General features: G+C 46.3%; 1 protein-coding gene across 1 annotated transcript in view; it reads left to right on the plus strand.

Moving 5' to 3' along the window:
- The window catches only part of DNAH10 (dynein axonemal heavy chain 10), a 1,282,131-nt gene that overhangs the window by 1,185,972 nt on the left and 69,218 nt on the right, over nt 1-26,941 (plus strand). The window contains exons 67-68 of the mRNA XM_069215014.1: nt 18,316-18,470; nt 20,337-20,491. Of these exons, the coding sequence (XP_069071115.1) occupies nt 18,316-18,470; nt 20,337-20,491 (310 nt within the window). The remainder of the gene's footprint in view (nt 1-18,315; nt 18,471-20,336; nt 20,492-26,941) is intronic.

The following is a 26,941-nucleotide window of genomic DNA, read 5'->3' on the forward strand; positions in this document are numbered from 1 at the left end:
CCATTCCTTCCACTTTATAAACAGGGAAGAGGGATATATTCTTGCTACTTTCTGGTCCAGAAAAGAGGCCTGACTTGAGACTACAGACCAATTGTAGGCTTAAGACTTCTAAACAAATACATTCACAAGGAGAAATTCAGGATGTTTGCCTTACACCAGGTGTACCCACAGCTTCATCAGAGGGACTGGATGTGCTCCATTGATCTTCAGGTTGCATATGTCAGCTTCCCAAAAACCAGGAAACATCAGAAGTTTCTCCACCTCAGAGTGGCATCCAAGCGTTACTAGTACAAAGTGTTGCCCTTTGGGCTCAAATCAGCACCTCGCACATTCTCGAAGTGCATGGCAGTGGTAGCTGCATACCTGGGGGGGGGCAGAAGATTTTTCTCTACCTGTACCTAAATGACTGGTTAATCAAGAGCTCCTCACCAGTTCTTGCGTAACAACACTATCAGATCTGCCTTCAGATCCTGAGAGACCTGGGATTACAAGTACATTTTAAAAACTCCACAAATATTCTGACTCAGAAACTGCACTACTTAGGAGCAATTCTGGATACAAACCACGCAACAGTGTATCCTTCGGAGGAAAGGTTATCCTCAATCAACACAAAATGTTGCAACCTCCTCCAGACTACTCGTCCAACAGCCAGAAAAGTAACGTTGTTACTGGAGTAAATGGGTTCCTGTATCGTAATTGTCCTCAATGCCAGGCTACACATGAGACCACTACAGCAAACTCTGGAAGATCAGTCGTCTCATTATTCCAATCTCTGGGAGCACAGACTGGCCCTGTCACAAGAAGCCAAACAATCGCTAAAATGGTGGATGCAAAGGCCATCCATGGATGATAGTGGTCCCTTTCCATCAGGTACTCCCTACCCAAAGTTTTATCACAAATGCGTCCCTCTAGGGCTGTGGAGCTTATATGGGCCCCCTACAGGTTCAAGGCTTGTGGTCGAACAAGGAGAAGCTATATCACATAAATATGCTGGAACTCAGAGCAGTCCACCTCACCCTGAAGTCTTTTTATCCAACCATAAAGACAGATGCTGTCCTCATACAGACAGACAACACAACCACAATTAATTATCTGAACAAACAGGGAGGAACTCGCTCCCTTGCTCTATCTCTGGAAGTACAGGCTATCTGGACGTGGCTACTGGCCAAAAGTCTGACAATCTCCGCCATTCATCTAACACCCAGGCACAATCTCTAAGTCACAACTTCACCGAAGCTCACAGCTGGATCCTAAATGAAGAAATTATTCAAGACATTTTTCAGGAATGAGGTCAACCTCAAATTGACCTCTTTGCGGATGAAAGCAACAAAAAATGCCCAGACTTCGCTTCCAGGTTTTACGACCGGGAACAAAGGGGAATGCTCTTTTGATAGACTGGTCCAGGACATTTCTTTACGCTTTTCCCCCAATTACTTTAATACCAGCAGTCATAAACAAGCTGTACAGAGCCAGAACTAGAATGATCCTGATAGCCCAAGAACAACCCCCCCAAGTGGTGGTACCCTGATCTCCTACCTCTGTCAGAAAGACCACCAAAGAGACTTCTTTGCAGACATGATTTCTTTTACAAGCTCAGAGCGAAGATTTTCCATCTCTCGCTGAGCTTGACAGCATGGCTCTTCAATTCCTGCAGTACGGACATTAAGGTATCTCTCAGGAGTGCATGAACATTCTAAAATAATAGAAACAACCTTCTACTAGATGTTTATATTCCTTTAAATGGAAAATGTTTTACATGTGATTTATTCAGAATGATTACCATCCAGTTCTGGGACAAGATGAGGTTACATAATCCTACCTCCTCCATCCAGCAAAATCAGGGTTACAGTTTTCTTCTGTTAAGGTACACTTGTGTGCAATTACTGTTTATAGAAAATCACTTTCTCAGCTGTCACTCTTTCAAATACCTGTGGTGAAGGATTTCCTAGAGGATGTATAGAACATGTTCCCTCCTGTATGTTCCTTCTCTCCTCCTTGGGAATTGAATGTGGTACTTTCAAAACGTATGGGTCCACCTTTTGAACCCATACACAAGGCTTCCTTACAGCATCTTACCTGGAAGGGTGCTTTTTTCTAGTGGCAGTTACTTGGGCAAGCAGAGTCAGTGAGATCCAGTCTCTCTGTGCCAAAGAGCCTTAAACGTTTCTTCATGCAAACATGGTAGTGATGAGAACTCACCACAGTTTCTTTCCCAAATTAGTATTTTATTTTCCACATTAACCAGACAATCTCACTTCCTACATTCTTTCCTAACCCGAGCACACCAGTAGAAAGAGCGTTACACTCTTTAGATCTAAAGAGATAGCTATGTGGACAAGACCAAAGACACTAGGCAGCCTGACCACCTGTTTGTGAACTATGGCCCTATAAAGACAAGCATCACCTCCTCCAAATGAACCATTTCCAGATGGATAGTTTCTTGTATCCTGTTCACTTATCAGTTGGCCAACAAACAATTGCCTGCCACGCCCAAAGCCCACTCTACAAGGGGCAAAGAGGCAGCAGCAGCGCTACTAAAGAAGGTTCTAATCTCAGAAATTTGCAACGCTGCTACTTGGAGATCGGTGCATACTTTCACAAAGCATTACTGTCTAGATTCAGACACTAAGACAGATATCCAAGTAGGGCAGGCCTCATTAAGAAATCTGTTTTGTTGATAAAGGTACATATTGCTGTTCATCCTTGATTTGTCCGCAGGAGAGTGGGATGGGCCTGCTATTCTATTCGTGTTTATGACTAATAATGAGGATCCCGTGGAAGAGAAGGATAGGTTACTTACCTATAATCCTAGTTTTCTTCCAGGGTAATCCTCATCAAAGTTATAAGCAACCCAACCCCCTCCCCGATCGAACCTTGCATTCAGCAGTAAATATGTACCTATGTTCTATTCTTCATATCACCATATACTGGCCGAACTGTAACCTAACAGTCACCTCTGAGGTATGATGGGATAAAGGGGGTCCTGGAGGTCTTTAAGGCACAATGGTAGTATTTCCTTGTTATTGCTTTTAATACAGCCTATTGGCTAATAAAGTCTTTGATTGTCTTTTTTGCACCCTATGCTCTCCCTCTCTCTTCTGTTTTTTTACAGAAATGCTTGGGTCTGAGCAGAGTTTATGAAAGGAAAGTGGACTGTCGGTAGGCATTCCTAGCCTCTACGATGGGGTGGGGGTAGAGAGAAAGGGGGGGGGAGAGGAGGAGTGGGTGAGAAGGGGGGGGGGGGGGGAGAGAGACACACTGACTTTGATGAAAATTCCCCTGGAAGAATACGTATCCTTTTGGAGGATCAAAAAAATATATATTTTCTCTGAGATTGCAGATTTCTTCTACAGAGTTTAATTTTGTTCTCTCTAGAATGATGGCTCCTCCTCTTTAACCCATACAGATGGTTTCATTGCAGCACCCTTCTTGAAAGGTCGTTTTCTCAATGGCAAATACAACTGCTTCTAGGGGGAGTCTTAAGTTCTTTCAACAGAAGAAACTTTTCATCACTATTTCATCACAGCAGGATTGTTTTACAAACACATCTTTGCTTTTTAACGAATATGTTGTATCTTACTTTCTACTTGAGCCAGCAATCTCTCAACCACTTTTCTTTGGTTATCCTTTCTTGCCAGCAGAGATGTCCTCTTGATTCTCTTAACGTTAGAAGAGTCTTATGGTTTTATTTGGACAGGCCTTTGGACTCCTTGCTAATTCTAGCCATATCTGTAATGTATAGCTTTCTCAAAGCAATCCAATGCTAAGTGGCTTGTTTAGTGTATTGTCTTTTGCCAACAATTAGCCAAAAAAATCTTCCTGGCAAGCGTAAAGCTCATTCATCATGATTAAAGGTGGCTAAAATGGCCTGGTGAAGGAATGTCTCGTAACAGATATGCAAGGCAGCCACCTGGAAGTCCATCTACATTTTGACTAAACATTACTGTTTAGATGTTGATTTAAGAGCAAGCTGATACTTTAGATGGCCAAGCTACTGTGAAGAATCCCTTGAGATGATATTCTGCTTGTCAGTAAACTTCACTAGTTTGTATCTTTTTTGCTGTTGATTATTGCCAACTGCAGGATTTTGGGATAATCATGATATTCCATTCTATGTTTATGACTATCAGCAAAATGCAGTATCCATATATGGGTAGTGGCAAAAAGGGACAAAGTTGAAAAGAGCTGTCCTTTTTAACTTATGGAGACTGAGCTTGACATTTGGAAAATGACAGATAATATGTCCAATTCAAGACATAAATGACAGTTATCACTTTATGGGAAAAAAGTGTTCCTGGGCCCCGCAAGCAGGTGGCAGAAGTCTACGTTTATGACTTCAGTGAAGATACCTTTGATGCAGAACTGGGATTACAAGTAACATTAGTTTACAGCCCAGTTCAGAAGGGGATTTTCATTTAAACATGTATATTTGTAGCTGAAACGTTTTTACATGTATACCTTCCAGGATTCCATAACAGGATTCCTGTTACATTGACACACTTTTACTACTGCAGGTTCCTTCGCCACAAGTGGTTTCAGAAGGTGTGTGAAGAGAGTGTAACAAGGCATGATTGTCTTTGTAAGTTTCAAATCAAATCAAATCAAATCAAATCATTAACATTTATAAAGCGCGCTACTCACCCGTGCGGGTCTCAAGGCGCTAGGGGGGAAAGGGTGGGTTATCGCTGCTCGAACAGCCAAGTCTTTAGGAGTCTCCGGAAAGCGGAGTGGTCCTGGGTGGTCCTGAGGCTGGTGGGGAGGGAGTTCCAGGTCTTGGCCGCCAGGAAGGAGAAAGATCTCCCACCCGCCGTGGAGCAGCGGGTGCGAGGGACGGCAGCAAGTGCGAGGCCAGCGGAGCAGAGGGGGCGGGTGGGGACGTAGAAGCTGAGGCGTCTGTTGAGGTATTCCGGTCCCTTGTTGTGGAGGGCTTTGTGTGCGTGGGTGAGAAGACGGAAGGTGATCCTTTTGCTGACTGGGAGCCAATGCAGGTGTCTCAGGTGTGCGGAGATGTGGCTGTTGCGGGGTACGTCGAGGATGAGGCGGGCCGAGGCGTTTTGGATGCGTTGCAGGCGGTTTTGGAGTTTGGCGGTGGTCCCGGCGTAGAGGGTGTTGCCGTAGTCCAGGCGACTCGTGACAAGGGCGTGGGTCACGGTTTTTCTGGTGTCGGCGGGGATCCAGCGGAAGATCTTGCGGAGCATGCGGAGAGTGAGGAAGCAGGCGGAGGACACGGCGTTGACTTGCTTGGTCATGGTGAGAAGAGGGTCCAAGATGAAGCCGAGGTTGCGGGCGTGGTCTGCGGGGGTCGGTGCGGTGCCGAGGGCCGTGGGCCACCAGGAGTCGTCCCAGGCGGACGGGGTGTTGCCGAGGATGAGGACTTCCGTTTTTTCAGAGTTCAGCTTTAGGCGGCTGAGCCTCATCCAATCTGCGACGTCCTTCATACCCTCTTGTAGGTTGGTCTTGGCGCTGGCGGGGTCCTTGGTGAGGGAGAGTACAAGTTGGGTGTCGTCGGCGTAGGAGGTGATGATGATGTCGTGCTTGCGTACGATGTCGGCGAGGGGGCTCATGTAGACATTGAAGAGTGTCGGGCTGAGCGATGAGCCTTGAGGTACGCCGCAGATGATCTTGGTGGGTTCTGAGCGAAACGGAGGGAGGTAAACTCTTTGGGAGCGGTTAGCGAGGAAGGAGGTGATCCAGTCCAGGGCCTGGCCTTGGATCCCGGTGGAGCGTAGGCGGGTGATTAGGGTGCGGTGACAGACGGTGTCAAAGGCAGCCGAGAGGTCGAGGAGAATGAGGGCGACTGTTTCACCGTTGTCCATCAGGGTTCTGATGTCGTCTGTGACTGAGATGAGGGCGGTTTCCGTGCTGTGGTTGGTTCGGAATCCGGTTTGTGAAGGGTCGAGCAGGTTGTTGTCTTCCAGGAAGGTGGTCAGCTGTTTGTTGACGGTCTTTTCTATTACCTTGGCTGGGAAAGGTAGAAGAGAGATGGGGCGGAAGTTTTTCAGGTCGCTTGGGTCAGCCGTAGGTTTCTTTAGTAGGGCGTTGACTTCAGCGTGCTTCCAGCATTCGGGGAAGGTAGCAGAAGAAAAAGAAGAGTTGATGACGGTCTGGAGGTGCGGGGCGATGATGTCGTCGGCTTTGTTAAAGATGAAGTGCGGGCAGGGGTCCGAAGGGGCGCCGGAGTGGATAGAGTTCATGATGGATTTGGTTTCTTCCGTGTTGATGTGGGTCCAGTTGTTGAGGGTGATGTCCGGGGAAGCGGGTTCAGTGGTGTATGGTTGGGTCTGGTGTCCGAAGCTGTCGTGGAGGTCGCTGATCTTGCGATGGAAGAAAGTGGCGAGGGATTCGCACAAATCCTGTGAGGGCGTGACGGCGTTGGCGCTGGGGTTGGAGAACTCTTTGACGATGCTGAAGAGTTCTCTGCTGTTGTGGCTGTTTTTGTCTAGTCTGTCGGTGAAAAAGTTCCTTTTGGCAGTGCGGATCAGGTGGTGGTGTTCGCGTGTAGCGTTCTTGAGGGCGGTCATGTTGTCCGCGGTGTGGTCCTTGCGCCAGGCCTTCTCAAGGGCACGACAAGTTTTCTTTGATTCTTTGAGGGTGTCAGAGAACCAGAGAGGTTTTTTGGTGTTGGTCTGTCGATGCGTGCGTTTGAGGGGAGCAAGGTTGTCAGCGCAGTTGGAGATCCAGTTTGTGAGGTTGAGAGCTGCGTCGTTGGGGTCGGTGGTGAGGGTGGGTTGGTTGGCGGCGAGAGCGGAGAAGAGTTGCTCTTCAGGGATCTTGTTCCACTGTCGACGAGGGGTGGGTTGAGTGCGGAGGTGGGAGGTCTCGCGTCGGAATGTGAAGTGGACGCAGCTGTGGTCGGTCCAGTGTAGGGCAGAGGTGTGGCTGAAGAAGACGTGTTTGCTGGCGGAGAAGATAGGGTCGAGCGTGTGTCCGGCGATGTGGGTGGCGGTGTTCACCAGTTGTTTGAGGCCGAGGTTGGCGAGGTTGTCGAGCAGGGTGGTGGTGTTGGGGTCGTTGTTTTGTTCCAGATGGAAGTTGAGGTCGCCTAGGAGGATGTAGTCCGGTGAGGCGAGGGCGTGCGGGGAGATGAAGTCGGCGATGGCGTCGCTGAAAGAGGCGCGAGGTCCGGGAGGACGGTAGACGAGGGATCCTCTGAGGGTGGTCCTTGGGTCGGTGCAAATCTGAAAATGCAGGTGTTCAGCGGCGAGGGGGGGGTCTTCGGTGGAGGTGGTGACGCTGATGGAGTCTTTGAAGATGATGGCGACACCTCCTCCTACTTGGTTGGTGCGGTCTTTTCTGGAGATCTTGTAGCCTTCGGGGATGGCGGTAGCGATGTCTGGAGCAGAGGAGGCGTTCATCCATGTCTCCGTGATGAAGGCGACGTCCGGGGCTGTGGAGTCCAGGAGGTCCCAAAGTTCAACGGCGTGCTTGTGGACGGAACGAGCGTTGATCAGGATGCACTTGAGGTGGTTGATGGCGCGTGGGCTTGTGGTCGTGGTAGTTGCGTGGTGGAAGATGCGTTTGCAGGAGTTGCAGGCGAAGGGTCCATGGGTGCGTTTGGGGTGAGCTAGGAAGCAGGTTTTGGAGCGCCCTGGGTTGAGGGCGTGGAGGGTGGTGGGGTCGTAGCGGATCAGCGGGGCTTGGGGGAGCTGGGGACCAGGGGTCGTGGCGCTGGGCGCGGGCCAGGCGCGGACGGGCGCAGGCGGGCTTGCCTCTGGCGCGCCTCCGGCGCGCCAGCGGCATGCCCGCTGCGCAGTCGCGCAGCGGCCGCCATAAGAGGTAGGAGGGGGGGGGAGGGGTCAGCTGGGGGCGAATGGGAGCTGGGGGGCGGGGGCGTGCAGGAGGTTGCGGCGGGAAAGCGCGAGGGAGGGGGGGGACAGGTAGAGTGAGAGGAGCTGGGGGAGGGGGTTTAGGGTGGAGGAGGGTGAGTGTTAGGAGGTTTGGAGATTAGGGAGAGAGATAGGAGTAGGGTTGTGAAGATAGGGGAGGGGGGGTTGTAGAGGTGGGTGAGGGAGAGAGGTAGAGTGAGAGGATAGGGAGATAGGTAGTAGAGGGGGTGGCGGGAGGGGGGGAGAGATAGAGAAATAGATAGAGAAAATAGATAGAGAAGTCGATAGATAGGGAAATAGATAGATAGACAGATAGGTAGGTAGGAGGAGGTGGAGAGTGGGGGAGTTAGATAGTGAGATAGGGAGCTAGAGAGATAGGAAGATAGGAGGAGTGAGGGAGGTAGATAGCGAACGGGTTAGCTAGGGGTGAGAGAGGGGGAGGCGAGTGAGGGAGGGGAATGAGGAAGGAGCAGGAGGGCAGGCTCGGGGGAAGAAGACGGAGGAGGTAGAAGAGCCGAAGACAGGAGAACAGAAGACAGAAGAACAGAAGACAGAAGAACAGAAGACCGGAAGAGCAGAAGAACAGAAGAACAGAAGAACAGAAGATCGGAAGAGCAGAAGAACAGAGAAGAACAGAGAAGAACAGAGAAGAAGAACACAGAAGCACCGAGAAGAACAGAGAAGAAGAACACAGAAGACCGGAAGAACACAGAAGAACAGAAGGGAAGAACAGAAGAACAGAAGAGAAGAACAGAAGAACACAGAAGAAGATTGCAGAGGGGGAGCGAGGAGGAAGAGACAGAGAGGAGGAAAAGAAGCAGGAGCAGGAGAGAAGGTGAGTGGCGCGGGGCAGGGCGAGGGGCTGGGAGGAGGGGGGTACTTACAGTTAGGTGGGTCTCAGGAACACAGGAACTCGGGAACTTGGAGGAGCTGCAGCGGCAGGGGTTGCGACCTACCCTTGGGTCAAGGGTCGCTACCACTGTCGCGCAGCGGCCGCCATAAGAGGTAGGAGGGGGGGGGAGGGGTCAGCTGGGGGCGAATGGGAAGAATGGGAATGTGAACACTCGCAGTTTTACACATACATGGACAATCACAAACAGACATCTAAAATTTTGCAACCCTGGAAATGGTCAGCTATTTATCCAACTATATCAGAAGAGGGTAGACATTGTGGCTGCATCTGTGGAGACAGAGCTGTGCTGGTAGAGGTTTTTGTCATCCTCAGGAGGTCACCTTTTCTTGTTTCTCCCGCTGTTTTGTTATTCAGTAGGATTTGTTTCTCATTTTTACACTTTTTGATGGCAGCCAAATTCAAGCTGATGACCAATTTACTGGTTTGACTTTTTAGTCTGAAAATACTTGCGTTGTTGGCAATTACCTCTGCCAGCAGAGAACATCAAGCATTTTCAGTTTGTCTGCCTTTCACATTTTCTTATCTAGATAAGTTGGTCCTCTGCACCTACCCATCCTTCCTACCTAAGGTGGTTTCAATGTTTCATATGGGCCAATTGTAGGAAACAGCCCATTTTGGCATGGTTACTCCCCCCTCCTATTTTTGCCTGATATTTGATTCCATCTTGACTGAGTGTGTGCTGGGATCCTGCTAACAAGGCCCCAGCACCTGTGTTCTTTCCTTAAATTGTACCATTGCTTCCACAATTGGCACACCCCTGGCACACAGCTAAGTCCCTTTTAAAAGGTACCACTGGTGCCAAGGGCTCTGTGACCAGGGAGGGTGCCTAAGGCCTGCAGCATGTATGATGCCACCCTAAGGGACCCCTCACCAAACACATGCACACTGCCATTGCAGATGGTGTGTGTTGGTGGGGGAGAAAAAGGTAAAGTCGACATGGCATCCCTCTCTGGATGCCATGCCCACAAATCGCTGCCTAGGCACAGGTAAGTCAACCCTCTGGCAGGCCTTACAGCCCTAAGGCAGGGTGCACTATACCACAGGTGAGGTCATAGCTGCATGAGCAAAATGCCCTACAGTGTCCAAGTCCATTCTTAGATATTGTAAGTGCAGTGTGGCCCTATTGGGTACGTGGGCTGGGAGTTTGTCATTAGGAACTCCACAGCTCCATGATGGCTTCACTGAAGACTGGGAAGTTTGGTATCAAACTTCTCAGCTCAGTAAACCCACAATGATGACAGTGTGGGATTTCTTGAAAAATGCACAGAGGGCATCTTACAGATGCCCCCTGTATTTCACCCAACCCTCTAGTGTGAGGCTGACTGGTCTGTGCCAGCCTGCCACTAAGAGACAAGTTTCTGACCCCATGGGGTGAGAGTCTTTGTGCTCTTTGAGGTCAAGGACAAAGTCTGCTCTGGGTGGAGGTGCTTCACACCTCCTCACTGCAGGAACAGCAACACTTGACGGTAAGCCTCAAAGGTTCTTGCCTTTTGTTACACTGCCCCAGGGCACTCCAGCCAGTGGAGAAGCCTGCCTCCCCCTCCCCCCTCGGACGAAGCACCGCTTTTGGCGGCAGGTCCGGTGGGCAAAACTAGTAAACATCAGGAGGAGTGCCCACCCCAGCTGGGACCACCCCTAGCACCTACTGGCAGATTCATCCATCTTGTTTTGGAGGATGTTAGCCAATAGGGTTAGGAATGTGCCCTCCTCCCCAAAGGGAATGGGCACACCCTCCAGGTAAATCTAGTATTTAGGGGCACCCCTGAACCCTGCTCTTCAGATTCCTGGTGAACTGAAAGAAGAAGAAGGACTGAAGAGCGAACCAGCACAGAAGACTCCAGGCGGCAACTGACTTGACCACAGCCCTACTGGCCTGTCTACAGCTTCAAGAACCTGCTACAAAAAGGGGATGTATCCTGAAGGACCAGCTACCCCTGCAAACCCTCAGAGGACTGCCTGTCTACCCAAGCACCAAGATCTCCTGAGGACAGTGGCACCTGTCCACAAAGAAACCTTCAAGAAGGACTCAAGAACTGCCCCTGATCCACAAGTATTGCCCACTCTGCACTCACGAAATGTGCCCAGGTGGCCAAACCAGTCCAGAGAAGGTCCCCAGGGGATTCTGACCTTAAGTCCACCTTAGGTTGACCCCTCCAGACCAACATGACGACACCTGCAGCCTAAATCCAGAGGATCCCTGTGACAGCAACCCACTGCAGTGAAGATTTCCTGATGCCTAAAAGTACCCCTGCACCACAGCCCCCTGACCTTGGGAAACTCAACCGACGGTCCAGCAACATCCAGTGAACTATCTACTTACCTGTCCAGCCTATGGTTTTCTTCAACCGACTCCCTGGACCAAGAGAGCAGCATCTTTGTGACCCCCTGGGGTTCCTCGATTAAATGGATTGGCTGCCCGATGCTGTGTTTGCACCCTGCACCCGACTGCCCCCATGCAGCAGAGGGTGTGTTTTTGGTTCCAACCTGAAAACCCCCCATCCTCCAATCTCCCCCCCCCCTCTCCCCCGGGGGGTTAACTAAACCCCCCAGGTCTGCACCCTGCAGTTGTGGGTGCTTACCTTTGAACTATTTCTTTCTAAGTGTCCCCAGTCTCTATAGGATTTAATTGGGCGCCCAACACCAAATTTGACCTCTGCACCCAGCTGGCCCAGTGTTGCTGGTGGTGCACCCTTGGTGTCTTCCTAAACTTTGCCCTGTGGACATCGAACCCCCGAAAACTGGGATCGTAAGTCGGGTACCCACCTGCAAATTGTGTTGTTACTTTTCCTTCTCTAGGACTCCATTGCTTTCTATGAGAAATTCCACTGCCTAATTTTGAAATTGAAAAGTATTACTTACTTTTCAACTGTTTCACCTGTGAATATTAAACAATGTGCATTTGATACTTGAAAGTGATACTTTCTTGAAACTGTACTTACCTGCAACAAAGATCCTTTTGGTTCTAGAAATGAAGTAACAAAGCATATTGTTGATACATAAAACATTGGCCTGGAGTTAGTCATTGAGTGTGTGCCTCATTTAATGTCTGTGTGTGTGTACAAGTGCTTAGAACTACCCTCTAACTGCTTGACCACACTACCACGAAAGAGAATTGTATTATCTACATTAGCCTCTGTAAAGCCTCTGGGGATCCACTGGACTCAGTGCACACTATATCTTACTTCGGTCTAGCATATGCAGAGCCAGCTTCCTACACCAATCCATTACCTTTTCTTCCTCCCCCACATCCAAACAAGTAGGAGTAACATCTGCTTTGCAGTATTATACTATATTTTCTGCATGCACTAGGACGGAGCAACTGACCAGCTGTTTGTAGTCTGGAGTAAAGAAGGACACACTGTGACTATTTTGAATTGAGCCATCATCTGTATCAAAATGTACTCTGGTCAAGAAAGATCCTCCAAAGGACATTCATCCTCATTCCGCCGGAGCAATGGCTGCTTCGACAATCTTTTCCAGATGTGTCCTGATTGCTGACATCTGCTGGGTGGTTACGTGGTCATACGTTTGTCAAACAGTACTGCTTCACATCTCAGGCATGCAGTGAGAGATACTTTGTGAAAGCTGTATTACATAACTTCCTTGTTTAACCTGCAGTGCTTAACCTCACCATACAGGGAGATGCTGCTTTGGGACTCATTCATAAGGTGAGGAATCTGTAAGCACATTTATCCACCAGGAGAAAGATTTACTTACATTCAGTAACAATATTTCTGGTGAATAAATAACTAGTAGATTACTCACTGCCATTTCTTCTCTATGAAGAGCTAGTGCCATGATTGAAAAGGTTTCAAGGTATACAAACACATTTCATGCAGTTTAGTTTTTATGGCTGCTGTCAGTGCTCTCTTTATTTCTCTTTGCACATGTCGAAGGGTAGCACAAAAAGTATTAGGAACTGACACCAGCACACTTGCTGAGTGTAGGAAAGTACCCTCTTTTTGGCATGTTACCCCCATTTTCTGCCTGACGTCAGTGTGTTTGACTGTGTTCACTGGGAACCTCTTAACCAGGACCCCAGTGATTATGCTCTCTCTCCTCTAAATTTTATCACTGCATACTGGTAACCCAGTATTTCACCCAAAATTGGCATGCTGGTCCCCCCTTGTAAGTCCCTAGTAAATGGTACCTAGGTACCCAGGGCATTGGGGTTCCAGGGGATCCCTGTGGGCTGCAGCATGTATGTTTTTTGCCACCCATAGGGTGCCCGTGCAAAGACTTCTACAGGACTGCCATTGCAGCCTGTGTGCAATAGTGCATGCACCCTTTCACTGCCATTCACACTGCACCAGGTCACTTATAAGTCACCCAAATTGCAGGCCTTCCAACCCTGAAGGCTGGGTGAAGAGTACCTGTGTTTGAGGGTACCCCTGCACTAGCAGAGGTGCCCTACGACATCCAGGACCATTTTCCAGGACTTTGTGAGTGTGGGACGCCATTTTATGTGTGCACTGGACATAGGTCACTAGCTAGGTCCAGCTTCTCAATGGTAACTCTGAATATGGCCATGTTTGGTATCAAACATGTTGGAATCATACGCCAATGGTTTTGCAAGCATTAGAGGACCCCCAGTACTGCCATTACAGCCTTCTGAGGTTTTCCAGGCAGCCCCAGCTGCTGCCACCTTACAGACAGGTTTCTGCCCTCCTGGTGCTCAAGCAGCTCGAGCCCAAGAAGGCAGAACAAAGAATTTCCTTTGGGAGAGGGGTGTTACACCCTCTCCCTTTGGAAATAGGTGTTACAGACATGGGAGGGGCAGCCTCCCAGAGCCTCTGGAAATGCTTTGAAGGGCACAGATGGTGCCCTCCTAGCATAATCCAGTCTGCACCGGTTCAGGGACACCCAGTCCCTGCTCTGGCGCGAAACTGGACAAAGGAAAGGGGAGTGACCTCTCCCCTGTCCATCACCACCCCAGGGGTGGTGCCCAGAGCTCCTCTAGATGGTCCCTGGGTTTTGCCATCTTGGATTCAAAGGTGGTAGAGAACCCTGGGAGCATCTAAGTGGCCAGTGCCAGCAAGTGACGTCAGAACCCTCCCCTGATAGGTGCTTACCTGTGTAGCTGACCAATCCCCCTTTCAGGGCTATTTAGAGTCTCTCTCTTGGGTGGTTCTTCAGATTCTGATTGCAAGACTCCAGCAGGAATCCTCTGCATCATTTACTTCACCTTCTTACCAAAGAAACTGCATCTGGACCCTCAAGGAACTTTACAATCTGCAACAAAGAAGCAAAGATACCTTCTGCAACATTGTATCTTCAGCTCCTGTTAGCAACTGCAACTGTTTCCAGGTCGTGCATCCTCTGAGGACTGCCTGTCTTCAGCCTGCACCAGAAGAACAAAGGAATCTCCCTTGAAGTGAAGGAGTCACTTCCTGGCTTCAGCAGGCACCCCTCTGCAGCGACAACCAGTGGTGTGGGTCCCCTCTCCTGAAGAAGGCCATGGATCCAGCAACACGGTGGTGGACTGAAATGATCCCGGCGGTCCTGACATCCAACTTTGGTGGCGGTAAGAGCTTGCCTCCCCACGCAAGACAGTACCCTGTGCACCTTCCACAAAGTTCTTCGTGCACCGTGCAGCTCCGGCCCCCAGCACTCTATCCTGTGACGCACAGCTTCCTGATTGGTTCACTGGCGGCGTAGGATCCCTTTGTGTAGTGGTGCGTGGGCATTCTTTTGCACCTTCCTTGTCCTTATGCTGTAAGGTACTATACTGGTCAGGGTAGTACCATTTTCCGCTAACCGCATGCTTTGTGTTTGCTTAGGCTTGTTGGCGGAATCCAGCAACGCAAACCAGACTGCATTCATCCATCCAGCGTGGGACATCTTCTGCACCAACCAGGAACCAGAATCTGTCTTCTTGGGTGCAATACTGACTGTTGTTCCTCACTGGTGGTTCCTCTTTTGCACTTTCATCCGGGTTTAGCAGGGGCTCCTGTTCTCCCTGGACTCTTCAGTGCTTCTTGGACTTAGTCCCCTTCTTCCACAGGTCTTCAGGTCCAGGAATCCATCGTTGGTGTCTTGCAGTCTCTTCTGATTCTTGCATAATCTTCTTTCTCGTGTTCTTGTGTGTTTTAGGAAAGTCACTGTGTTTACTCCTGCTTTCCTGGGCTCTGGGGTGGGTTCTATTACTTACCTTTGGTGTTTTCTAATACTTCCAGCACCCTTCTACACACTGCACTTGCCTAGGTGGGAAACCGACTTTCGCATTCCACTTTCTTAGTATATGGTTTGTGTTCCCCCAGGCCCATTACTAGCTATTGTGATTTTCACTATTTGCACTGTTTTTACAGCTATTTCTGCATACTAGTGTATATAATTTGTGTATTACTTATCTCCTAAGGAAGTATATTCTCTATGTTATGTTTGGCATTTGTGTCACCAAAATAAAGTACCTTTATTGTTGTAACACTGACTATTTTCTTTCATGTGTGTGAGTATTGTGTGACTACAGTGGTATTGCATGAGCTTTGCATGTCTCCTAGTTAGGCCTTGGCTGCTCATCCACACTACCCCTAGAGATCCTGGCTTTTAGACACTGTCTACATTACACTAATAAGGGATAACTGGACCAGGTATAAGGTGTAAGTACCTTAGGTACCCACTACAAACCAGACCAGCCTCCTACACTGAGGCTTAATATACTTGTAGGACGTTGGCTCTGTATATACTATTTAAAAGTAAGAAATAGTGTGCACAGAGTCCAAGGGTTCCCCTTAAAGGTAAGATAGTGGCAACATTAAATAATTCTAATGCTCTATTTTGTGGTAGTGTGGTCGAGCAGTAGGCTTATCAGAGGGTAGTGTTAAGCATTTGTTGTACACACACAGGCAAGAAATGAGGAACACACACTCAAAGACTTACTCCAGGCCAATAGGTTTTTATTTAGAAAAATATATTTTCTTAGTTTATTTTAAGAACCACAGTTTCAAGATTTGAAGTAAATACATAAAATGCAAGGTACTCCACACAGGTAAGTTAGGAACTTTTAATTAGAGCAATAACATACAGTTTTTGTTTAAATGGCAATAAGCTATTTTAAAAGTGGACACAGTGAAAAAATCAGCAGTTCCTGGGGGAGGTAAGTAATGGTTATATTGTGAGGTAAGTAAAACACTTACAAGTCTCAGTTCCTGGGCATTGGCAGCCCACTGTTGGGGGTTCAGGGCAACCCCAAAGTTACCACACCAGCAGCTTAGGGCCGGTCAGGTGCAGAGGTCAAAGAGATGCCCAAAACACATAGGCGCCTATGGAAAACAGGGGCGCTCCGGTTCCAGTCTGCCAGCAGGTAAGTACCTGCTTCCCCAGGGGGCAGACCAGGGGTGTTTTGTAGAGCACTGGGGGGGACACAAGTAGGCACACAAAACACACCCTCAAGGGCACAGGGGCAGCCGGGTGCAGTGTGCAAAGCAGGCATCAGGTTTTGAATAGGTTTCAATGGAGGGACCCGGGGGTCACTCTAGCAGTGCAGCCAGGCACAGGGGGGGGGGTTCTCGGGGGCTTCTCGGGACAGCCACCACATGGGCTAGGCAGAGGGTCGCCTGGGGGTCACTCTTGCACTGAGGTTCGGTTCCTTCAGGTCCTGGGTGCAGTGCATGGTCCAGGCGTCGGGTCCCTTCTTACAGGCAGTCGCGGTCAGGGGGAGCCTCTGGATTCTCTCTGCTGGCGTCACTCTGTGGGGCCAGGGGGGTCGTCTCGGGCTACTCACGGGGTCGCAGTCGCCGGGGAGTCCTCCCTGGGGTGTTGGTTCTCTGGATCTCGAGCTGGGAGCGTTGGGTGCAGAGTGTGAAGTTCTTTAAAATTGCAAGAAAGTTGCAAAGAAGTTGCTGTTTAAATTGAGCAGAGCCGCTGCTCACGGGGGTTTCTTGGTCCTTTGGTCCAGGGCAGTCCTCTGAGGCTTCAGCGGTCGCTGGTCCCTGTCGGATGCGTCGCTGGTTGCAGGTTTTCGAGTCAGGAGACAGGCCAGTAGGGCTGGGGGCTAAGCAGTTGTTGTTTTCCGTCTTCTCTGCAGGGCTTGTAGGTCAGCAGTCCTTCTTGTTTCTTCAGGTTGCAGGAATCTGATTTCCTGGGTTTTGGGGTGCCCCTAAATACTAAATTTAGGAGTGTATTTAGGTCTGGGAGGGCAGTAGCCAATGGCTACTGTCCTGGAGGGTGGCTACACCCTCTTTGTGCCTCCTCCCTGTGGGGAGGGGGGCACATCCCTAATCCTTTTGGGGGAATCCTCCAAAACTAAGATGGGAGATTTCTAAAGGCAGGGGTCACCTCAGCTCAGGGCACCTTAGGGGCTGTCCTGACTGGTGGGTGACTCCTCCTTGTTTTCCTAAATATCTCCTCCAGCCTTGCCGCCAAAAGTCGGGGCAGTGGCTGGAGGGGCGGGCATCTCCACTAGCTGGGATGCCCTGGGGCGCTGTAAAAAAGGGGGTGAGCCTTTGAGGCCCACTGCCAGGTGTTACAGTTCCTGCAGGGGGAGGTGTGAAGCACCTCCACCCAGTGCAGGCTTTGTTCCTGGCTATGTGGCCAGCAACTCATCTGGTTGTGGCAGGCTGGCAGAAACTGGTCAGCCCCACACTAGAAGTCGGATTGATATTCAGGGGGCATCTCTAAGATGCCCTCTGGGTGCATGTTACAATAAATTGCACACTGGCATCAGTGTGCATTTATTGTGCTGAGAAGTTTGATACCAAACTTCCCATATTTCAGTGTAGCCATTATGGAACTGCAGAGTTCGTGTTTGACAAACTCCCAGACCATATACTTTTATGGCTACCCTGCACTTATAATGTCTAAGGTTTTGCTTAGACACTGTAGGGGCATAGTGCTCATGCACATATGCCCTCACCTGTGGTATAGTGCACCCTGCCTTAGGGCTGTATGGCCTGCTAGAGGGGTGACTTACCTATGCCACAGGCAGTGTGAGGTTCGCATTGCACTCTGAGGGGAGTGCCATGTCGACTTAGTCATTTTCTCCCCACAAGCACACACAAGCTGTGAGGCAGTGTGCATGTGCTGAGTGAGGGGTCCCTCGGGTGGCATAACACATGCTGCAGCCCTTAGAGACCTTCCCTGGCATCCGGGCCCTTGGTACCAAGGGTACCAGTTACGAGGGACTTATCTGAGTGCCAGGGCTGTGCCAATTGTGGAAACAAAGGTACAGTTTAGGCAATGAACACTGGTGTTGGGGCCTGGTTAGCAGGGTCCCAGCACACTTTCAATCAAAACTTAATATCAGCAAAATCAAAACGTTAGGGGGTAGCCATGCCAAAGAGGCATTTCCTTACAATACTCCAGTGACATAACATCTGGAGATGGAGCTAGGGCTGGTGCAGCATTGAGCCACCTTGCAGCTTTGAAACGTCACTTTCTTATGAAACATTTTCCAGACCAGTCAGTGGCCTGGAAAGGAAAATGCAGATGGTTGAGAATCAATGAGTAGAATATGTATCCATCAGAAATATTGTTTCCAAAGCGAAGTTACTGTTTCTTCTGTTTTGTGTACTTGTGGATGTGGCAGCCTGAAACATGAGATCCACCTGTAGTCAGTGGTTTTGCATTTGTAACTAGGAAATATTTCCTTGGAGAAGAGCAAATGGAAGAAACCTTGCCCTTGGCTGCATGATCAAGGCTGGGAGGACATCATTCGGCTGGCTGAACTCTTCCCAAAGGTGTTCGGGTCTCTTCCTGATGAAGTGGAGAAAAATGAACCAGAATGGAAAGCTGTAAGTTTTAGACCATTTCACTTTATATCTAAAAATGTGTGTTTCACAAATATTAAACATTACATCAATTATATAACAGATCATAAACAGTTTGGATGCCGTGTTCTTCAGCAAAATGTATAAAATATTGTATTTTGAGATTTCTATTCCATCTAATGTTAGTGATACCTGAGAAATGCATTATTTGTGCTTGTGCTTAGATAAATTGAAAAGGACATCAAAGCTTTTTCCAACCTTTTCCATTGTGGTGAGGATCACAGAATAAAGAGGTTGACATTTTGATTTTTAACAGTTCATTGATGTCTTCTTTGGGGCTAATTCAAATTGTTTAATAGTTTAAAAAATACCAAAACTGTTACACCGACCAAGTGGGCATTTGAGAAAACTGATCAATGTCCAGCTGTTTTGACTGACAACACCTTTCCATTCAGCCTTAAAAGTAGATTACATGGGACATTTGGACTGTTCAAAAAAGGCATTCACTATGTAAAAATATGAACAGCATTCACTGGTGGTTTTTGTAACAATGGTAATTCTTGATTCGATCTGAATTTAGTCGCACTAGGGATCTTAAGTCTTTTACAGAAGAGCACTTTTTAAAGACTTTTTTTTTTTAAATATCCAGTTTACTTAAGGTGAATAATTGAGCTATTCAGTCTTAACAATGCACAGTGGTTGTGTAGTAGTGATGTACTCGTTATGGAAAACAATCATCTTGCTATAATCCATTCCTTCATTCATAAATCCATTTATTGTCATGCAGGTGTGTCTCTGTATGTGTATATTCACTGAAAAAACAAAAGTTAAAGTTTAGCTATAATTAAAGTTAGGGCTGGTAATAATATCGTACTTTACATGAAAAAAAAACCTTAGACGTTTATTGAATAAAACAAAAGTTAAAGTGACGTTATAATTAGGTGAAAATGTTGTTAAGAAATGCCATATTGAACTAAAAAAAACTGAGCTAACTAACATTGTGTTTTTAACTGATATTTTCACCTAACTATTGGGTATAATGATAAGTTCCTAAAAACCTCAGAGGTTCACTAGAATACCAAAAAGTTAAAGTGACATTGTAGTTAGATATGGTGATATCTTACCTTACATTTAAAAAAAGCTGAGAAATACACCGAAAAAAAAAAAGAGGTACAAGCTCAAGTTGGCTGAATGAACTGGTGAGTTTCTGTGTTTTTTTAGTTTATAATACATTTTAACTGACAAATTCACCTAACTATAACCTTTTTTCATTATTTGTATGTATTCACAAAGACATTTTACAAGTAGTATCTTTACAACTGTCTATCTTTTCATGTACAGAGTTTCGTCATAAAGATACTACTCGTAAAATTCATTTGTGAAATGCAAAAAATCATAACCTTACACTAAAGTGTATATTTACTTTTGTGAATGAGAGAAAGATATATACCATTTTCCAGTTGATGAATAAGGTGGTGGCAAAACCTGGAAGAGATGGCATCCCTTTGAAATATAGGTCCATTCCTCCTTCTGAAATCTGATCTTGTCTTTGCCAAAGAGAATTTCAATGGAGAATGAAGCTTGGAAGGAAATTGGAAGAGGCTGTAATGCAAACATTCCAGCTGCTTTTAGCACCGTTTTGTCTCCAATCATTGACCAGTGGCAAACCCAGAATGCATACAGCCAAACAATGGTGGGTCAAGTGGTAGTTTGGCAGGACCAGCAAAAAGCTAAAAAGAGGTAATGCTGCTGTTTGCATGTCAGCCGCCGTCCCTGGGGGGGGGTGATAGGATATTAAGTGATGATTAGAGGGATGAATAACAATTGGTGTTTTATGCTGCGTTTTTCCCATTACTCTTGTTTATTTAACAAGAATGTTTTTGTATCTAGTGGTACGACCTGGACACCTTGGAGCAATCTCCTTTTCCCCTTGGCTACAGTGACAAACTTACACAATTTCAGAAGTTGCTGCTCTTGCGCTGTTTCCGTGTGGATCGTGTTTATCGGGCTGTGACGGACTATGTTACTATTACGATGGGAGAGAAGTAAGTTGATAGAACATTTATTCTGTGGGTGGAATAAGGTCAGTGGAACATCAGATGCTTTCTTTAAATGGTAAATCTATTTTTATTTCAGTAAGTCACCCAAGTACATAAGTTAGCATTCTTTGGGAGGACACTACAATCACAATATTTGAAATTCTTTATTCGATGAAAGAATGTTGCATATTTACTTGAAGAATGGAAAAGTACTAGATGTGCTGGTGTAGATTTGCTCAAATGTTTCCCCAGTCACAAAAGGTAATGTAAAAACTCATAGTTTCAATGCTCTAATGTTTGGGGGAAACGTTTGTCCTGGGACCATGGCAAGTCTACTTTTCCAGAAGTACTTCAATTCCAACATGTCAGATGCTGATTTCCCTACTGACCACCTGGTACCCGATTACACTAACAGAGCACCCAAGGCCAGTCTACACAGGTGCATATTTATCCTGTGCACAAAGACAAAATCAAACTAAGCACTGGATTACATTAATAAGTACCCTCTCCTTAGCACAACCACAAACACCTGAGCTCATCCCCCCCCCGGGGGAACGCACAGCAGTGAGATTAAGAGCCACAATTTGTTTAAACTCTGGCTCCACCTTGAGCTGCCAACTCACCTCGCCTGGTATTCTGTTATGGGTTAAAGGTGCCTCTGTGATCCTGTAGGCACTCTGAAAGAGTTCCCTCAGTTAGTGCACAAAGTCTGTGTAAGTGATGCAGCCTCTCCTAACAGTCTGCTTGTTGTTGTGCCTAAATTTGTAATACAGCATGGATACAAGGGCAATGGTATTTCCTCATTTCCATGGGACTATAATCAATGCAATTGAGAAAACACTTCGGTATGGTCATGCAAGCAAAATATGTGGACCTGCACAATCTACTTTAATGAAAGAACTGCACAGTATCTGCGACCCCTTTTGAAATACCAAAGTGTTCCAGGCAGGGTTACCTGGTGCGAACACTCATTGGGCCGTCAGTGCACTGCAGCTCCAAGTGTAAATTACTGCATAACAAAATATTATAGAAAAGTGCTTTAGCACTTTCAATTTTCTTTTTTTATTTCTCCTTGTAGAAATTATTTACCCTTAAGCTGCATGTGGTTGGGGGTGGCGGACGTTAACCCCCTCATACACTCCCTGGAAATGCATTTCGTTCTGTCACTGACAAATGTAAATCTGAGTGTGTTTTCAGGCTGAGAAACTACCTGCAGAATGCAGACAAAAATCCACAACTTACGTTTACTCATTTCTTTTTGTTGTTAACCCACTTGCTGAGGTGGACACACCCAGGAACACCAATCAACCTGCTTCAAAGTTTGTATGAATCCTGTTTCCAGATCAGTTTTTCTTTTTTTTTTCCATCGAATGCCATAGCATCACCCTTTCTAATCTCAGTCAAAGCAGCCTGTGATGTTTGGATCCAGCTGACAATTTATGACTTCATTTAACGGTCATTGTAGAGACTGCATCCTAGAGAACTGGATTTGCTCAACAAAATATACACCCTTTGGGCCTAGGGCAGCGCCACAGGCCATTTTGCCACGCAGCCCTATGCCAATTTCAAGGGCAAGGATACAGTGCATTCCTATCCTTTCAGCCGGTGCACGAATTGCAACCGAGCCACAACGCAGGCACCTTTGCACCATGATGCAAGCATACATGCCAGTCCTCCTGATTCAGGCGGGAGACTACCAATTTCAAGGCTAGTATCCCACCTCCCGGTTCTTGCATGTAAAAACCCGATTACTCTGTGGGCTTCAGCTGACAGGGCCTGCTTTTCTGTAACTCGGAGTACACACTGCCAGTAGCCTGCTTCTAAAGGCCAGTGCACAGCACTTGCATCACACTCTCTCTACCTTCCATAGTACTTTCCCCGTGCTCCTAACAGGTAAGGGGAAAAAAACTTACCTTTGCGTATCTAATATCCCATCCTGCAGCACAAGACCTGCAAATCCCATACACAACAGTAACCCGATTCTGGCCCCAAAAGAAGTCAATGAAGGAAATACATTCTCCCGATTTCTTCTAGAAATCTCCCACTTTTCTCTTCTAAAATGTTGACATCTATGTGCAAGGGCATCTGTGTTGTTGACATGATTGTTTTTGTGCAGGAAAGAGCACCTTCCTGCACAAAAGCAATCACAAGAGGTGTTTTCTTCGTTCTGTCTGTGCTTCAGAATGCAGCCCATGTGAAAAGAGGAAAAAAACAAGGAAAAATGTAAACATTTCTCCTTGTTACACCTGCTCTGTGGAGGCGTAAGTTTTTGGTGCTGCCCCAGATTGATGCTATGTTGTAAATCTGAGGCAGTGTCAAAATCCATGGGTGTTGAGTGAGAACACCCACAGCAACGCCCGTGGCATGCTACCCGATGCATTTTGAGGCAACGCAGTGACTTGCACTGTGTTGCCTTACACCATATCTACAAGGCTATAAAAAGCCATACTGGGTGGCCTTATAAATATGGGTCTGCTCTGTGCACCACTGGAGCGCCAAAAAAAGTGAAAAAATAAAAGAAAACCCTTTGGGGCTTATTTACAAGCCCCTTGCGCCACCGTTGATTCATTTTTTTTGACGCAGCGGTGGTGCAAAGCAGTCCCCCACAGTGCGCCACATTTACAAACTGGTGCAATGGGATCATTGCACCAGCTTGTAAAGACTTGCGCCACATTATACCTGCGCCAGGTATAATTTATACAAGGTAGGTGTGGCGTTACTCCGTTAGAAGCCATGCAGAACTGGTGCAGTGAAAATTACAAAATTACAAGATTTCACTCTGTCCTTCTGTGCCTTCACAGCGTCATTTTTTTACAGCAGGCATTAAACTGACGCAAGGCTTTTTTGAATGCAGGCCTCCTGCCATTGCTGGAGTAGCATCATTTTTTTTACGCTAGTCCAGCAATGCGTCATTTTAGCGCCACAGATGCATCAGAATTTCTGACGCCTCTGTGGACACTGTGCACCATGGAGCACTGTATAGTATATCTGTGTGATAAATATTCACATCCACTTATATAGCATACTGGCAGTCTATTACGGATGCAATGAATCCCTACAGTGTGTAATACATATTATTAAATAATAGACCCTTTGGATTTTTTTTGTCTAAATTCATGTTGTTTAACTTGGTACTCTAAGTGTCTTTGCCCTGAAGAAGGTGGTTTGAGAAAGTATAAATGCATCTAATAGCTGTGTCCAACGAAATGCTCGTCGGCGGGGGGGGAAGGGAAAACTGAATGTTCATTATTTCATATAGAAGGCAAACAACACTAATGCGGAAGCCAAAACTGCCTGTTATCAAAATCAATAGAAAGTTAACAAGCTCAATAGAAAGTTAACAAGAGACAAGAGAAATCATTGAGTGTTATATTGTGAAGTATTGTCTACCACTATAAGGGTGTGAACCCCGAAGATTAATGAATGTCCAAAGTAAGAGTTATGGTATTAAAAAACGGAAAAGTATTCTAATTATCAATAGTGTGCGAACCTGGACGAACATTTAAGGACTCACGGAAAGAAAAGTTGCAGGGAGAAAACCTTGATAATTTTGTGTTGGCAATAAATGTGGATCCGCCACCATTGAGATATCTATTTTTACATGATGAGAATAGAATGTGCTTATGCTATCATTTTTACTATATAAGTGAATCGGTTTGTTAGAGCCATGAATTCGTTGTTTGATATATATGTGGTGTTTATCATTAGATGATATTCGTTGGTCTGTGTTTGTCTTTCTATTTTCTGTCTTGTAGTTTTTCATTATTTTTTATCATTAGTTTTGTGTTGCATGTTGTTTTTAGTAGTTATTTTAAGGAAATCTTGCCCGGAAGCCAGGCAATGTACTGAATTTTGTATAGGCTGAACAAAATATTTTTTTCTATGAATATATTGTAACTACTGATATGATATTGTGTTAATAAGATAGGAGAGTTTCACGTATTGTGTTTTGAGTTTTGTTCGCTGGAATTCTCTCCTTATCAAATCAGGGACTCCTTACGTCTTTTACTTTTGCACTGTATAGTATATACAGCGCTACCATGGCTTTGTTAGGTGGGTGCAGGGCAGTGCAACAAATCTGACGCATCGATGGCGATTTTTGTAAATAAGTCACTTTGTTTTTACTTTTTATGATCTCTAGAAAAGATGTTGCACCACAACCTGTAAGATACAGTATGCTTTTCACTGCCATTAACAATCACGACAGATTGCCTACATGCCCTTTTCACCAGTATATATAATTAAAATATAAAGATGAAATTAATAAAAATATCTCATAAAATGTGCAATTAATAAAGAGCTAAGACATTATAACAGTCCGTTATTTTTGGAGTAATGTATATAAAGTTTTGATCATCAAGGGAATTTATGATTTTATTCCACAAAAATTAGATAGTGCTTGTCGAAACACGGGCATACATATAAAACATGATCAAGATCCTGAATGACACCTGCAAAAATCCATACAGAGAAGCAATTCAAATCAGTCATACTTGCCAAATCAGTCAACCTTGGTTTGTGATGTGGGGCTGTCAGATTTGGAGTAGCTCCTGCTATGACTGACTGCTTTCTGGAGGGAAGCAGGGCAGAGGAGAGGGCTCTTCAAAAGGAAGCAGACCCCAAAATAAGCTTCAAAGACTCAGGGCCTGATTTAGAGTTTGGCGGACAGGTTACTCTGTCACATATGTGATGGATACCCAGTCCACCGTATTACAATTCCCACAGAACATAACACGATCGTAATACGGCAGACAGGATATCCGTCACATTTGTGACGGAGTAACTGTATCCACCAAACTCTTAATCAGGCCCTCAGACTCTAAATCACAATTGGTGTCTCAAAATGGATTATAAGAAAGGTTGCTTGAGGCCCCCAGAATTGTCAAGTGTTAAGCAGCTAGTTGGGCTGCTAGGGGGAAGATCTGTAAGACTTCTGCCTGTGAACAGGACTGGGGCCCAAGGCCAGAACTTACCTACCACATAGTGCTTTGTTGCTGGGACACTTTTAACTTTAAGAGTTCAAGTGGAATTCCTGAGACTCGGGCTACTAGTGAGGCTTAACCTGAATTACACTTTTGGTGAATGGACAACTACAGCTAACAAGAAGCAAGTAGGACTCAGGAACCCAGCTATAAAACACCAGAGCTCTGACCTCAGGGGTCTGTGTGCATTGTTTGGGATTGACATATTTTCCTTTGTGTTCGTAGATAAATACTCCTTTTTTCATAAAAGCAAATTTTTGACTCAAAATTGTTTATTGCTGGTGCTGAATGTATTTTGAGTTGTGAGCCTGAATTCACCTTCCCCCGTGTCTACCTCCTTGTAAGAAGACTCAGACTGTTCAAAGCGTGCTACCACTGAGGGTCAAGTTTTGAAGGGGTATTTGGCCGAGTTGCTCAAGATCCATAGTAGGTAGGGCCTTGGGACATCAGCAGTAAAACGATTTACCCCCCACTGGTTGCGTCCGGTAGCTCTTGCTTGCCCAGTGGCCTGCTGAACGGAGTTCTTACAGCAGTGAACCTGAATATTTTTTTTCTTGTATTTTTGGCTCCAGATGGTTCCCGCTGGGATCCCTTGAAGCTCTTCTCCCGCGCCCCTCCCCACAGTGCCTAAGGGGTCAGGGCTTCCTTACCCTTGCCCCTTATGTGTTTTCGTTTTGTTTTTGAGGACTCTGGGGCCAGGTCCCTGAGCCTTAAAATGGTGTAACACAACATTTTTCTTCATGGTGCTGCTTCTTATCCCACTGCACAGACTTACAGTAAGGCAGGACCCTACCAGTCACATTGCATGTTTTGATGTTTTGCCACACAGGTCACCCATGGGAGTTCCACGACAACAGATGACAATGCATTTTAAACCTTAATTTCTCTAAAACGACTCAACAGAATTACACCCAATTTTTTTCTGTATTGTTGGTTGATGTTTTCTATGGAAAATGCATGTGGGAGGAAGTGTCCCCCCCCTTTTTTTTCTAGCCCCTACTTTATGAATCACACCAAAACTTTCCAGGGAGGAGCGGAGGTGGATGAACATTTTTGGAAAGTTTTGAAGATTTGTGAGGATTCATCAACCAACGCCAAAGTTATTACTAAAACAAAAAACACTCTTACTATGGAAAGACTGACTTGCATACAAATAAACAGTGGTGACTGCTACTGTGTAATATATATATATATATATATATATATATATATATATATATATATATGCATATGCATATATATATTTCGCCAGTTATATTTATAGTTATCTCAAGTAACTATAACTTGCGTCCTGGCCATGCACAGTTTTCTCATCAATAATTTTATTGCAAATGGTGCAGTAATATTCTCAGTGATCTTACAGAAGATGTCATGAGTGATGTAATATGAGGGATAATTAGCAGTGCCTGGTGAGGGTGTGTGTTATAGTTAACTTAAGCCACATGTTGTAGTTACTTGAGATAAATATAACTTG

This window comes from Pleurodeles waltl, chromosome 11 (assembly GCF_031143425.1).
Source record: "Pleurodeles waltl isolate 20211129_DDA chromosome 11, aPleWal1.hap1.20221129, whole genome shotgun sequence".
Taxonomy (NCBI): domain Eukaryota; kingdom Metazoa; phylum Chordata; class Amphibia; order Caudata; family Salamandridae; genus Pleurodeles; species Pleurodeles waltl.